Source organism: Myotis daubentonii, chromosome 1 (genome assembly GCF_963259705.1).
Source record: "Myotis daubentonii chromosome 1, mMyoDau2.1, whole genome shotgun sequence".
Taxonomy (NCBI): domain Eukaryota; kingdom Metazoa; phylum Chordata; class Mammalia; order Chiroptera; family Vespertilionidae; genus Myotis; species Myotis daubentonii.
In genome coordinates this window covers 230,223,813-230,238,698 of record NC_081840.1, presented here as the reverse complement: position 1 = coordinate 230,238,698, position 14,886 = coordinate 230,223,813, and the positions used below count along the sequence as shown (strand labels likewise).

At 53.5% G+C, this 14,886-nt stretch overlaps 1 protein-coding gene across 1 annotated transcript in view; it reads left to right on the top strand.

Moving 5' to 3' along the window:
- Positions 1-14,886, top strand: part of STX18 (syntaxin 18) — an 81,953-nt gene that overhangs the window by 50,894 nt on the left and 16,173 nt on the right. The window contains exon 2 of the mRNA XM_059675814.1: positions 10,058-10,125. Coding sequence (XP_059531797.1) covers positions 10,058-10,125 — 68 coding nt within the window. The remainder of the gene's footprint in view (positions 1-10,057; positions 10,126-14,886) is intronic.

Below are 14,886 nucleotides of genomic sequence, written 5' to 3'. Positions count from 1 at the left end.
GATTTTGGGAAGCATCAGAGGAGGGGGCAGACACCGGTGAGTGCGGTGTGGTCCCAGGAACTGTTGAGTTACTGGAGCAGAGCCAGTTGTCCTGGGATTTTAGGCCCTCTTATCCAGCCTCTGCAGCGCAGGGGAGGGGCGAGGCCAGAGCAGTGCTCTGAGCTCCTGGAACTGACACGCAACCGGGGGCAGCGTGTTTGGCTTCTCTCTGGGCCTCAGCTTCCTTCCCTCTCACAGGGGGTAAGAATAGTACCCACCTCATCAGGTTGTTGTGAGGGTTCAGTGAGATGTATGTAAAGCTCCTAGAACAGTGCCTGGCACAGAGTAAGTGCCCAATAAATGGTACGCCCTGGCCGTGTGCTCAGTTGGGTGGGCTTTGCCCCAGGCACCGAGAGGTGTCTTCAGTGGCAGAGGATCAGAGTGGCAGTGACAAGAAACCAGGGGGAAGTGATCTACTGAGCACCTAGTTTACCAGCAGCAGCTGAAGAAATAAGCTGAGTTGATGTTAAGTCACCTTGACTCAGTGACACCCAGTGGGCGTGCTCGTGGTGACATTCCCGGAGGCCGAGGCCAGAACCAGGGCGGCCACAGTCCTGCTTGCCTCTGCGCCTCCTCCTGGAGGCCAGGACGGAGTCCCTTCTCGGGCTGTATTTGATTTTCCAGGCCCGGAACGGCTGTCTTCAGAGGAGAGTGAAGGACTCGCGAGGGGACTGAGGATGTTTAGGTGGAGAGGAGAGAAGATTCAGGTCGGGGACAGCAGCTGGTCTCCGTGCAGAGGAAGAGAAAGCTCTGTGCTGTGCGAGTGGACGGCTGACGTGGGAGAGGCGGGCCCTCCCTGTGGGCGCAGCAGGTAGCCAGGTGGCGGGAGCCAGGAGTGCCCGCGCCTGGAAATGTGCTCAGGAGACGCAGTGTCCGGAGCTGGAAGTACAGGGATACAGCGTTTGATTGGAGTAAAGTGTGAGCGTGGCCGCAGTGAGATGTACAGAGAGAGGGGCCAGGAGTGAGGAGGACGGGCTGAGAACATGACAGACTTGCTGTTTGAGGTGCAAGGGCCTAGACCTGTTTAAAACAGAAGCGGCCTGATCACGGGTCATAGGGTGCGGTTCAGCTTTAAAAGTAAGACGTGAGCTCTTTCATTGTGTCTCCAACATGAAGGACGTAAGATTCTACTTTTCTCCATTTTCTGAATTTCTTAAAGGGATGGGGCTTAATAGTAGGAAGGGCAACCTTTTCAGGTTGTTAGAAAGCTGGTTGCTCATATGAGAAATTAGGCCTCCGAGTTCATCCCAGCTGGAGTTAGCCCTGTCCCCTCTGTCCACCGTCCCTGCAGGGGCAGGGCTCTGAAGCTGGCGCAGAAGAAAGAGGGGCTAGAAAAGCCGCCTCCTGTGCACGTTTCCCTGTCTCTCTCCTCAAAGCACAGGCTCAGTTCTGGAAGCTGCAGTCCAGGAGCTGACATGTTCTCAGCGGGCACTCAGAACAGGTTATTCAACTACTAGTTAGTTATGTTTCTTAGATCCAGATCGCCTGTCTTTTTTCTAATGAAGTTTCCAGCCTGATGGGCTAGAACATATGTTCAGCTAACACATGTAACACTGTGTACACACATACACATACAACGTATATGACACGCATACACTCAGCCAGTAGGCACAGCGTGCTTCAAGAAAGCTCTGCAGAGAAAGTGGGAAGTGACCCCAGAAGGTCAGGTTTAAAACCTTCTTGGGCTAAACACATTGGAGTAGAGGTTTGGCCGACAAGAAAGACCTTCCGGGCAGAGAAGGGCGGGTGCCCTGGTGCAGAGGCAGAAAGAGGCGGCTTTGCGGTGGCGTGTGGGAGGGTGGGGTGAGGAGCGGTCGGTGCTAGCTCTTTTGGCGGATGTTTAGCAAGGTGAGTGGACAGGCCCAGCCGACCATTTAAACTTGGGGGGTGAGAGGAGGGAAAGACGGGTCTAAAACAGGATATTTTCTAATGTGGGGAACAGAGAGAGTGCTCTTCCTCGCTTGGGGGATGGGACCGGAGGGGCTGCTAGGAAGCCAGGAGGGATGGAGAGGGAGTGGTTGGATCATCAGCACCTCTGGACTGGTTGCTTTTGAGCCCCAGTGGGACCTGCAGGGGATGGGGGGACCCACTCACCTGGACCATGGAGTGAGACAGGGCTGGGTGGGCGTTTTCTGCAGACAGCAGGCAGAGCTGTAAGGGGAGAGAGTTGTTCAGCAGGAATGTGTGAGGGCTGAACGTAAGTCTCAGAGGCTGGGGAAGCGGGGGGGTGGGGGGGGGGCGGGGAGGGGACGGGGTTGAGTGAAGGTGAAGGAAAGTTGTCAGGGTTTGAGAAGAGGACCTGGAGGGAAGGGGTCCTGGGAGCCCAGGGAGGACAGGGGTGGAGCTTGCACGAGGACTGTCACACTCCAGTGCTCGCACCATTGAAGGGTGGCATCGTGCAGGGGGAACAGGGGGAGCACTGAGCACAGAACCAGGGCTGGAGTGAGGGCGAGCCAGGCAGGAGCAGTTCGCCTGTGTGACCCTGGGCAGGCTGGCTGCTGTGAGCCCAGCACCGGTGGAATGTCTGTGTCTGTGGCTGTGCCAGCCTCTTTTGTGGGGTGACTAGCCGCTGGGAGCTTCTCTAACAGGGACAGGACTCCGACACCCCGCTGTGACTTCAGCAGGTCGCTGCGCCCCAAGAGGTCCTCTGGTTCTGGACTTCTAGCTGGAATTGGTCTTGATGCATTTTTCAATGATGACTGAAGGGGGTGGGTTCGGGATTTAGTTAGGGGGCCTCCCAATTAAGCTGGGGAACATGATCCTTGTGAAAAGTCATTTCAGCTTATCAGTAGTTGGCAAACATTTCTACAGCAGTGGTGGTTCTGGCTGAGCCTTTGGCTGCTTACTCAACTGAACAGCAAGCTGTGTCCACTGATGGAATGAAAAAAATAATGATGTTGTGTTACAGGAACTTTTTACAATATGCCAGAGGGACCCACTGGAGTCTCTTTAATCTTGAACAATGGCTGGTTCTTGCAGAGGCGAATTATGCAAATCGGTACTTAGTGTTTCACAATCAATCGGGTCTTTGTGGGAGAGCAGCGAGGGCCAGCGGGCAGAGCGCCTCCTCCTGGGGCGGGCGCCGCAGCCAGAGGGACGCGGGTGCCGGCCGTGAGCTCTGCGGCTGAAATGCCCGTGTCCTTTGGGAAGAGCCCGGCCGCTTTGTACCAGGGGTTTTGTTTTACAGTTTATCTTCCTTTCGGTGATTTACAAAACACCCACGGAGGAGCCGCCAGCAGGACTGTTCTGTGGGTGACATAAAGCCGGGCCGCACCCGCCGGGGACAGATGGAGCCGCGCGCCCTCCCCCGGGTGCCAGCCCTCTCCGGCTCTCCAAGTGCACACGTGCATGTATTCTAAACGGTGTCATTTCGGCTCCGGCCTGGCCCAGCAGTTAACCTTTCACCGTCCCTTGAGTCTAGATAGGAACAAAGAACCAGAGGACTTTAAAAGCCCTTGGGGAAAACGGTGATATGTTTGCGTGCCCGTTATCGCTGCAGCTGTCATGCTTGTGCTGCCATCTAGTGGTTAAGGGAGTCACTCTTCCCTACTATTAACTCCTTCCCTGCTAGGAAGCCATGCAGAGCAGTTCAGTTCGGAGGTTAAATCATTATTGAGGCACCGCTTCAGGCTACGCTGTGAGCAGCTTATGTCACATCTCAGAACCAGGCGGTGACGGGCAGGGGGTCCGTGCCCTGGCCTGGAAGAGGCAGAGGAGACCTGGAGGCTGTCGCCAAGCAGCCTGGCCAACAGGGCTCAGAGGACTGGGAATGGGAGGGGAGGCTCTGAGTCTGGGGAAGTCCGCGGGGAGACCGAGGCGGAGCCTGGGGCTTAAGGAATTGGACTCGATCCTGTGGGTCCATGTAACTTGGGGAAGTCCTTGGAAGACTTACCTTTTTGTTTGAGACAGTTTTCTGTCTGATGGCAAAGATGGAACACACGAGTCATAGAAAAATTTTGAAGTACAAAGAGGTATTAAGAATAAAGGAAAGTCTCCAAATCTTGCCGCCCAGAAACCATCCGTGTTTTGATGAGCAGCCTGAGGGTCCTCTCTGTGCGTGTAAACCGCGTGGGCGCGCATTTCCTGTATTTTCTGTCCGTGGCCTTCGGGCAGCCGTGCTTTCCCCCACTCGACAGCGTGTTCATGGAGCCCCTCCCTGTCAGCAGCCCTGGGTGAGTCCCGTCAGCGCGGGTTGGGCTGTTTTGTTTTTGTTTGGCCTCTCCTCAAAAGCCTTGATGTGTAAGGACAGGGAAGGCGAGGCTTTTCCCTCAAGTGCATCGACTGTGGGACCACACGGCTACTGTTTCATAACCAACTTGCTTTTATGGTGGGTGGATCGCGTGGAGAGTTGCCGTGTCTTGCTGATTTGGGGACTTGGCTTTACTAAAATACAGTCACTTAGAAGTGAACTCGGTTTATCGTCAGAGAAGGAGAGGGCGGGTCCGCTGAATAGCTGGAGTTTTAGGACGGAGTTTAGACAAGCCGGTGGGTTAGCAGCAGCTTCCGGAAGAGGCGGGCGGGCAGACCCTGAGCGTGGCTGTTGCTCTGTGCTGTCCCGCAGCTGTAGCAGCCTTTCCGTGGGCAGAGCACCTCAGCGCGGGGACCTCTGCCCTCAGAGGGTGCTGGCCACACTCCTGGCAAAGCAGCTCTCGGAGAACTGCCGGGCTGGGGGGGGGGCATCTTCGTGGGTAGACGTGTCTTCTGCTTGTTTTGAGCCATTTATACGAACCGTTACCTCGGTGCCTTCCCATCTGTAATGTGGGTCATAGTGAACTCTGTCTCCTTCGATCGTTTCAGGAAGTGAATGCTCGGTGCCCGCGCATAGTATGCACTCAATAAAAGTTGCCTTTTAACTTGTGCTACTGCTGTTTGTAAGAAATGGTTTTTACAGCTCTCCCTTTGTAGTGGAGCCCAAGGATATTAAGCAACTTGCTCAGAATTTCAGCTGGCAAAGCCTGAGAGTTAGAAGAGCTATAAACACACCACTTTCTTCCCAGCCCAACTTTGGAACCACCTGAAAGAGAAATACAGGAGTCAGAACACAAAAAGCCAAGTCTGATTTGTGGCCAGATGTGGGTGGAGCATGGACCTGAAGAGCCCCCTCTGCCGCTGGCCGCCGAGCACGCCCACCTTCTCCAAGTCATAAGCCAGAGAGCTTTCCCTCCGCCCTCCGAGAAGAGGGAGCGGGTTCCGAGAGGCCGGGAGCAGCTGTCAGCGACGTCCTCCCACACGAAGCCTGAGGACAGCAGAAGGCGGCCCAACGAGATGAGAGCCAAAGGACCCAGCCAGCTCCCCGTGTTCCTGCCATCGCCCCGTCTGCCCTGCTCCATGCCAGCCCCACACACCACCTTTCGCCCCGGCCTGCTCTGCCCGCGCCCCGTCCTGAGACGCGTGGAGATGAGCTCAGGTTGGGGAGCAGCACCCCTCCTGGAAGTTGCCTTCGTGGCACCTTGCAGCCCTGAGGGCGGTGTTTGCTGATTGACACGCAGGGAGCACTGGTCACATTGGCCAGTCTCTCCAACCACCCGTGTCCTTGCTCAGACTCTCAACATCCCCGTGCCGTCAGTTCCAAGCCTCCTGGGTAGCACCCCACAGGGGCCAGCAGCCGCCTCGGAGCAGTGGCCTCCGCTGGGGTCACGTTCCCTCTGGCAGGCACATCTCACTGGGCACGTGTGTGGGGACACAAGAGCCTCCCGCAGTCCTCTGCCCACTCAGACACATTTTAAGCCCATGCACACAGACGTCTCACCTGAAACCCTGCTCATACTTCCCTGAAGAAAGACCTCAAACTCAAGCTGAACATGAGTAGTTTTCTTAGTCGTGGCGGTATAATATGGAATCAATAACTTAGCCCTTGAGGTGTAGGCCTGCCATCCACCCCACTTCGCCATCACTGGCCTTGTGAGCTTGCATGGGCCTTCGTTTCCACGCTTCTTAGGAGGGGATGGGGTGATGTGGATTCGTCCGGTTGTTACGGGGAGTAACTGACAGAGCGAATGCCGAGCAGTTCGTGCCTGGCACACGTGGCTGGTGCTCTGTGACAGCCACGCCCGGGACATCCTGAGGGCAGTGCACTGTTGATCCAGATGTGAGAGGAGAAAAGCAGCTGATGTGCTCACCCACTGCTGTTCCCAGCCCCCGGTCGTCCCCTGTGAGCCCTCTGCCGAAAACTAGTGGTGACCTATCAGGAACCTGTGTTTCCATTTGTGCCTGACACTCCGGTGCCTGGGTTCCGTCCAGGCTTCCCCCTCGCTCCGACGCACTTTCTCACCTGTAAACGGGCGTGATGATGTGTCTGCCTCGTGGGGCTGCTGGAGGGATTGGATGAGCTGGTGCACGCAGAGCTCTTGGAAGCTGCCTGGTTCATAGCAGACTCTCAAAGAAGATGGCGCCGATTTGCCGACGTGGCAGTGAGACTGCTCAGTGGAGCTTAGAAATAATGCAGCTGAGATTGCAATGGATTTAGGCGTTGGCTCAGGTGTGGGTTACTGCTGTTTTGGCAGCAGAAAATCTGCACTTCAAAATGACTGAAAATGTTAAAAGAAGAAAGTGCTTAAGTCGGAGATTTTTCAAAATAATATTCTACTCAGGAAAATGTTAAATGCCCGGCAGGGAACAGAGTGGATAGGGACCCGTGCACCCGGCACCCACCTTCAGCGGCGGTGAACTCAGGGCTGACCCTGTTTCATCCGCTTCCCTCCCCCCTCCCGTGTTATTCTGAAGCAACCCCAGGGATGTCATTTTATTTGTAAATTTTTCAGCACATCTCCTTAAAAGATAAGGATTTTAAAAACAAAAATATTAAAAACAATCATACATAATACTGTTATCATACCTGAATAAAAATTCATGTCATTACTTAGCACCATTAGATGTTAAGTGGGAGGTTTTCAAACCAGTTGAATAATAGCACACAGCAGGCACTGAAGTGACTTCAGTGTCAAATGACACGACACAGCAGCGTGTCTGTCACCGGTGGTATTGGGAGCCCGCGGAGCTCAGTGTCAGGAGGGTCCCACTCCTGCTCTCGCTGATTCCGCCTCTCGGGCCTTTGGGTCCCTCCCGCTGAGGAAGGACCCTTTCCACGGGGTTGTCAGTCGCATGAAGTAACCCCTGGCAGTGACGGGTGGAGGAGACAGTAGCTAGCACTGCGCTCCCTCCTCTTTTAGCTACAGCTCGGTTCTTGCTTTAAATCACGGTGTATGTTGGAAATGAAGGATTCCTGTCCGATAGACAGTACAGTGTGGCGTGTGGTCCGGGCGCGGCCCCCGCTGTAGAACCTTCCCGGGAAGGTGCTCGGCTGGGGAACAGAGCCTCTCTCTGCAGCTCGTCAGCTCGCACCTTGTCAGCGATTGTACCGCCGTGCTCACCTGCCTGCCCCTCACTGACAGGCGAGGAGAGTGATTTGCGCAGAGCCGGTGTGTTCTTCGTCTGTTTGGTCACAGTATCCAGGTGCCCCCTCGTGATAGCTTTGCTGCGTCTTGATTCAGCTCGTCAGTCAGGAGTAATCAGATCTTGAAGCCCTTTCCCTCGCCTTTCCCCCATCCAACATGTAGGTCCTGGGGGCACAGCAGTGAGTGGGCCCTCAGAGAACTTAATGGAAGCTTGATGGGGTCGAGGATAAAACTTCTTTCACATGGGAAGTGCTGGCAGGGGTCTATAAAACACTGCGGGAGGTGCTAGGGAAGGCCTCGCGGAGGAGGTGGCATTTGGGCGGAACCTGAAGGACGTGCGGGGTTCTTTGGGTGGCATGGGGTTGCATCAGGGGAGAAGGCTGTTCCAGGCAGAGAAAGAGCGGCCCCAAAGGCACAGAGCTGTGGGACCGGCCTGCCCACACTGCCCGTCTATGAAATGCCCCCGAGGCGCTCCCGACGTTAGCCCTTGCGTCTTATCACCTCCCTGGCCCCCAGGCACTTGCCCAGTGACCCCTTCCTTCCTCCTAGGGACCCTCTCCCTGTCATTCAGTGATATCAAGACCAAGAGGCTGACACTGGTTTTCGATTTTAATGGGGCAAATGTGCTTCCGTTTTACTCTGATTTTCTTGTCAAACTTGAAATGAGGGTCTTTCTCCTTTAAAAGTAAGAGTTTTTCTCTGTAGGTACACACATATAAGAACTCTTTTCAGAATTAACACTATATGTGGAAATATTCACAATCCAAAGCGTACAACTCTGTAACCTCTCTAAAACTTTGAAAACGCCAGGGGCATATCACAGTTGTGTGAAATATAATATGCTGTTTTTGGCAGTTTATTCCCACAAAATAGGGCTTAAGCACAACAGTAAACAGATGAGAGGTTGGCCAAGAGTTTTCATAGAGATGGTGGTGGTCACGTGGTTAAACTGTCAGATCATTCCTCATGGCAAGGACCCTATCCTGGGATGCTATTCGGGAGCTTACGCTGTCTATTTAGGTAAATCAGAAGCCTGTTGGGATTTTTTCCTTGTTATTGATCTGTTGCGATTTGTGCGTGTGTTTATTTTAGGAAGCTGATAAAATTTCAGGGTTGTCAAATACCTATAGAAATCTCAATGCTCATTTATTTCTTTGTATCCTTGGCATTTGAAATATTACCTTATACATTGTGTTCATGTTAAGTATTGAGTTCTATTGATGATATTGTAATTATTTAACACCTCTTAAGTTACCAAGAATTCCATTTAATCCTGAATAAGCTTCACTCCATTTTAATACATTCATTTTATAGAAATTTGCCATTACAGAGCATAAGACATTGGGATCACATATGTTATACTTTCAGTGAAGCCTCTTGCAGTTCTGTTTTTGAGATGCCCCTGGGGCCTTCTTGTTCCTGGCACACACACACCCACGCACCATTCCCCCTAGACTAGACCTAGCTAAAGAGGGCGGTGGCAGCTGGATCTAGCTTATGGAGTCGATTCCTTTAAAACTTTCCTTGGACCTTTTAAAGCTTTTTATGGAAAACTTTTTGACTCCTAAAAATCCTGTTTTGGATAATTAGGCCCTAAGTAGGTGTGCTATGGACGGAATGTGTGTGTCCCCAAAATTCATATGTTGGATCCGAACCCCCAATGTGATGGTATTTGAAGATGGGGTCTTTGGGGGTGATTAGTTCACGGGGTGGAGCCCCACGAATGGGATTGGTGCCCTTTCAGAAGAGCCGTGAGAGAGAGGGTCTCTCTCTTCACCGTGTCAGGGTTCAGCAAGAAGGCAGCGTGCGCAAACCACACTATGATGGTCTCTGGAGCAGACACCGAATCCGCCAGCACCTTGATCGTGGCCTTTCAGCCCCCAGAGCCGTGAGAAATAAATGTCTGTTGTTTAAGGCCCCGGCCTATAGTATTTTGTTACAGCAGCCCAGGCTGACTTAGACAAGGCGTATTAGAGTCTCATTGCTGCCATAACAAATTGCCACCAACTCAGTGGTTTAGAACAACACACTTTTATTATCTTCCTTCCTCGTTTTACTTTGTTTTTCATTCATAGCTCCATGCACAGTACTTGACACATGGTAGATGCTTTAGAGCTGGTTTTTAAGATGCTGAAACCGGCCGTCACAAATGGAATCCTCTGCACGGTATGTTCTCTGTTCATCCTGGCACGGCCGTGGGGGCCGGGGCCGGCTGTGCAGGGATAAACCGGGGCCCTGAACCTTGTCACTGCTGCTTGGCAAGGGCCCTTTTCTAGACGGGAGAGCTCTGCCTTACGGTCCTTTAGGTAAAGAGAGAAAAGGGGATTGGCCCTCATTGGCATATGCTGTGCAGATACCAGACATGCTTTATCCCGTGTAACCTCGGAGTTCCTCAGAGACCATTTCTCCAAAATGCCATAGGCCACAACAGTCACAGGAAGAAAGAGCCATTAAAAAGAGATCAAGGCCAGCAATGTCAGTGGTTATACACACGTCTAAAAGCAAAGTTGTCCAGTTTGTAGTTTCAGAATCTTTCTACAACCTGCATTCCATTCTCTGTTAATATTACATGTGAGTATAACACCCATCTAGCTATATAAACATTTTGTTTTGTTTTATTTTAGATTTCACACATCGGCAAACTGAGAGATTTTCTTCTGGAACACAGGAAAGACTACATCAATGCTCACAGGTAAGTGCATACTTTTTACTGTGGCTTTGCTGACTGTTCTTTTCCATACTGACGTCCTGACCTTTTACTTGGGGACTCCGAGGCGTAATGGGGAAGATCAGTTTGGCAGGGCGCCTACCGAGCACAGGGCTGCTCAGAGTCCCGATACCCCCACAGCAACATGTCCTGTTCTCATAGCCCAGGTGGGTGGTGTCTCTGTGTGCACCTCACTGCTGGGAACTCAGGTGAGGGGACAGAGCGTCTCACTCATGTAGAAATGCCGTGGAGATGAGCGCTTGGCGGGGGCAGCGGGGGGCCGGAGGGGGGGCGGCTGTGGTTAGGTTGATGTTCTTAAAAGATAAAGCATTTCGATGGAGCCTCCAGATCAGCGGTTCTCAACCTGTGGGTTGCGACCCCCTTGGGGGTCGAACGACCCTTTCACAGGGGTCGCCTAAGACCATCAGAAAACACATATATAATTACATATTGTTTTGTGATTAATCACTATGCTTTAATTATGTTCAATTTGTAACAATGAAATTGGGGGTCACCACAACATGAGGAACTGTATTAAAGGGCCGCAGCATTAGGAAGATTGAGAACCACTGCTCTAGACGGTCTCTGGAGCAGGTGGCAGCTCTTGCAGACAGAGCGCAGGCGGGATGCAGGTCCTGGCAGTGGGGTGCAGGTCCTGGCGGTGGGGTGCAGGTCCTGGTGGCGGGGTGCAGTTCCTGGTGGCAGGGTGCAGGTCCTGGTGGTGGGGTGCAATTCCTGGCAGCAGCGTGCAGGTCCTGGCAGTGGGGTGCAGGTCCTGGCGGCGGGGTGCCGGTCCTCATGGGTGCAGGTCCTGGCGGTGGGGTGCAGGTCCTCATGGGGTGCAGGTCCTGGCGGTGGGGTGCAGGTCCTCATGGGGTGCAGGTCCTGGCGGCGGGGTGCAGATCCTGGTGGCAGGGTGCAGGTCCTGGCGGCGGGGTGCAGGTCCTGGCGGCGGGGTGCAGGTCCTGGTGGCAGGGTGCAGGTCCTGGCGGTGGGGTGCAATTCCTGGCAGCAGCGTGCAGGTCCTGGCAGTGGGGTGCAGGTCCTGGCGGCGGGGTGCCGGTCCTCATGGGTGCAGGTCCTGGCGGTGGGGTGCAGGTCCTCATGGGGTGCAGGTCCTGGCGGTGGGGTGCAGGTCCTCATGGGGTGCAGGTCCTGGCGGCGGGGTGCAGATCCTGGTGGCAGGGTGCAGGTCCTGGCGGCGGGGTGCAGGTCCTCGTAGCGGGGTGCAGGTCCTCACGGCGGAGTGCAGGTCCTGGCTCCTGCCCTCTGCCCTCCATGTGCCCAGGTGTGTACACCAGGCAGTCGTGTGGGTAATGGACGTTGGATTGGACCTGGGAGATGACAGAATCAGGAGCATCTCGGGAGGATTTCATCTCCGTGAGACGAGGGGATTGGCCCCAGAACCCGTCCTCTCACGGGGCCGGAGAATGGAAAAGAAACCCTCTTGTCAATATACACAGGGGGAATGTTTTGTATAAATGCTTTACCAGAGAAAAGATTAACCTTGGGTGGATTTTAAATAACCCCTGACACTTTGTCACTGAACATAGACAACTTTGTACATTTAAGTGTATTTCATTTGAATAACTAAAAATATACTAAAGTTGTTACCCTATGCCTAGGACCAATGTGGGAAGAGCTCAGGAGGTTTATCTCAGTGCAGTGGCAGATGCAATGGCGCGAGCGCACTCCGCCCGTACAAGCTTCCTCGGCACACCGGGAAGTGGCAGCGCCCGCCTGAGCAAGCCCCCTAGAGCCCCTACACAGTACCCTATCTTTCCTACCATTGGCTGCCCTAAGGATGGTGTAAGCTTCTGATTGGTCTGGAATGTTATATACGTCGCTGTACTTAAACAATAAAACTCAGATCTGCGTCTTGAACCTGATCTCCGGAGTCGGGCATGCTTCGTTAGGACTCCGTCAGCCTCACCCCCGCGGGACGCCCTGCCTCAGACCAAGAAGACGGTATTTTTAAGTTCTTAGGTCAAATAGTTGGTGAACACTAGATGGCAGTGTAAGCTGTTTCTAAAGGTGTGTTGTACAGCAAGTGCTGATCTTATGGCCCATAAAGTGGAAGCTGCAGTTACCTCGGGAAACCTAACCGCACGAGTGAACCTTCCGTCCAGCTCTTCCGTGGGCACCCATTGTTAGCCTCCCTCGGCCGCCAAAAGGCCTCCGGCTGCGTGAAGGCTGTAAACGATGGTTTAGGTCAAGCCGCCACCTCATCAGCCTACAGACCAGCGGTTCTCAGCCTTGGCTGCACGTGAGAATCACCTGGGAATCTTGTTAAAATCCTGATTTCTGGGCCTCGTCCTCCAGAAATTCTGTTTCTTTGTTATGGAGTGGGGCCCCAACATTAGTAACAAAGAAACAGAATTTCCGGAGGATGAGACCCAGAAATCAGGATTTTAAAAAAGATTCCCAGGTGGCCGAACCGGTTTGGCTCAGTGGATGGAGCGTCGGCCTGCGGACTCAAGGGTCCCGGGTTCGATTCCGGTCAAGGGCATGTACCTTGGTTGCGGGCACATCCTCACTGGGGGGCGTGCAGGAGGCAGCTGATCGATGTTTCTCTCTCATCGATGTTTCTAACTCTCTGTCCCTCTCCCTTCTTCCCTGTGAAAAATCAATAAAATATACATTTAAAAAAAAAAAAAAAAGATTCCCAGGTGATTCGAATGTGCAGCCAAGGTGGAGAACCACCGCCATAGACCCAGTGTTTCGCTCTCAGCCTCTGCACCTGCGGCCACGTCCAGCCCACTGCCTGTGTTTGAACAGCCGTGAGCTCAGAATAGTTTTCACGTTTTTAAATGGCTAGGGAAGAACGATAAACTTCTCCACATATGAAAATTCTGTGAAATTCTGATTTCAGGGCCCGTTAATAACATGTATCAGAGCAGCGCCGTGCCCACTCGTGTGTGCATTTCTCTGACGGCCGAGTGGAGCGCTGGGGCCGGCACACGGCCCTCAGTGTAATGTGTTCATGTCGGACCCTTTCAGAAAATACTCAGGGTGATGCTCCCTCGGCAGCTAGTGAGGAGACTCAAATAAGACAATACCGTTGAACTTTGGTGCAGGAAGAAAAAAGCAGCGGTTCAATAAAGGATTGCTGTGTCAGGGCGCTGCTCTGATTATAGCGGTGCCACCGAGGCAGTTCTCTCGCACAGCTCAGCCCCCCACGCGTGCCAGTGTTCCCAGACCGCCAGGCCAGGTCACGCCAAGGCCTTTCCTCGGACGCCCTCAGGAGAGCGGGCACTGCCTGAGCCATCCCCGGGCCAGCCTCAGTGGCAGCGGACGCTGGGCCTTCCAGGCTGTGCGTGAGGGTCAGGCAGAGCTGTGGCTCCTGAGGCTTTCCTAGTCTTGACCAGTCCATCACCCGTTTCCTGGTCACAACCGGTCGTTGCCAGCTAATGTGCTCTGAGTTCCATTCCTGACCTGTTTCAGTCCTTTTGAAAGAGCGAGGGCTTCAGGCCAGGCACACCTAGGAGCTGGCGTCAGCTCGCCGAGTGTTAACCATGTGTGTGCGTGCAGCTCACTTCATGGCTGTTTGCTTCTTTGTAAAACCTGGACAGAGTTTTTCACAAGGATTGACTGTGAGTGTTCTTGGCACACGTCAGTCCCTTGGTGGATAGAAATGGAGTTGGAACCCCATTTGACCTGTGATGCAGTTGGGGTGATCACTGGAAAAAAAAAGCGCCTCGTCTCCTGCCAGACAGAGGGGGCGGGAGGGGGGAGAAAGGTGGGAGGCAGGAGGCAGGCCAGCATGACGCCGTGGGTGCGGTACCGGTTTATCGCTAGTGAAATCCAGGGTGGCAGGCAGGGCTGGGTCAGCGGGCGGTGGCCTTGATGCGGGCTCCTGAGTTAAACACTCACAGCCGGGGATGCCACTGAGCAGCCACGGCTCCTGGAGCGCAGAGAGTGGACAGGCCCCTTTAGAGCCCGTGAGAGGAACAGAGCCGTGCCTCTGCTGTCCAAGCAGCAGGTCCCACAGGGGGGCTGTGGATGGACGTGGGGCCACATTCCTGCCAGCCCCTCTGCCAGGTGGTCAGAGGGAGGGTGGGAGGGAGGAGGCTGAGGGGGAGGCTGGGAGTCCTGGGGGACTCCTGCCCCAGAGCATGAGGACGAGGAAGGAAGCGTGGCCTCAATGCCCTAGATTCTCTCCAGACGGAGAGAGGCCGCCCTCCCTCCTCCCAGTCGGCGCTCCCGCCCAGAGCCTGACTGGGAGGCCTTTCTCTCTCCCTCCTGCCTGCGCCATGCGGCCACGGCGCTCCAGCAGCATTTGGATGGAGTATGATGGTGGAATTGAAAGAACATGTTTAGAAATATTGCGTTCAGACCCATAAGGCTCTGTTAGTTGGACATAATTAGGAAGCTGTAATTTTTTCCATAATGTAGAGCTCAGACTTTATTGACCCATTTAATTTTTTTAATAATGACATTTTACTAGAGCAGAACAGCATGCAACCTAGGTCGCCTCTGGCTACGTCTCTTGAATGATTTCATTTAAAAATAAGTTCCCACTTCTGGTAGATGGACCATTTCTGCAATATCCTGGCAACAAGACAACACCACAGGGGCAGGGGGTGGGAGGGGTCTCTTGGTTTCTGCTGTTGTTACTAATAGAATAACCATACTGCTAATTTCCTATTTAAAAGGTTAACATAAAATGTGCCCTAAAGAAACATAACCTTTTAATTGAGTCATCAGTTTTATCGAATTAACCTTTAGGACTTTTCCATTTCACTG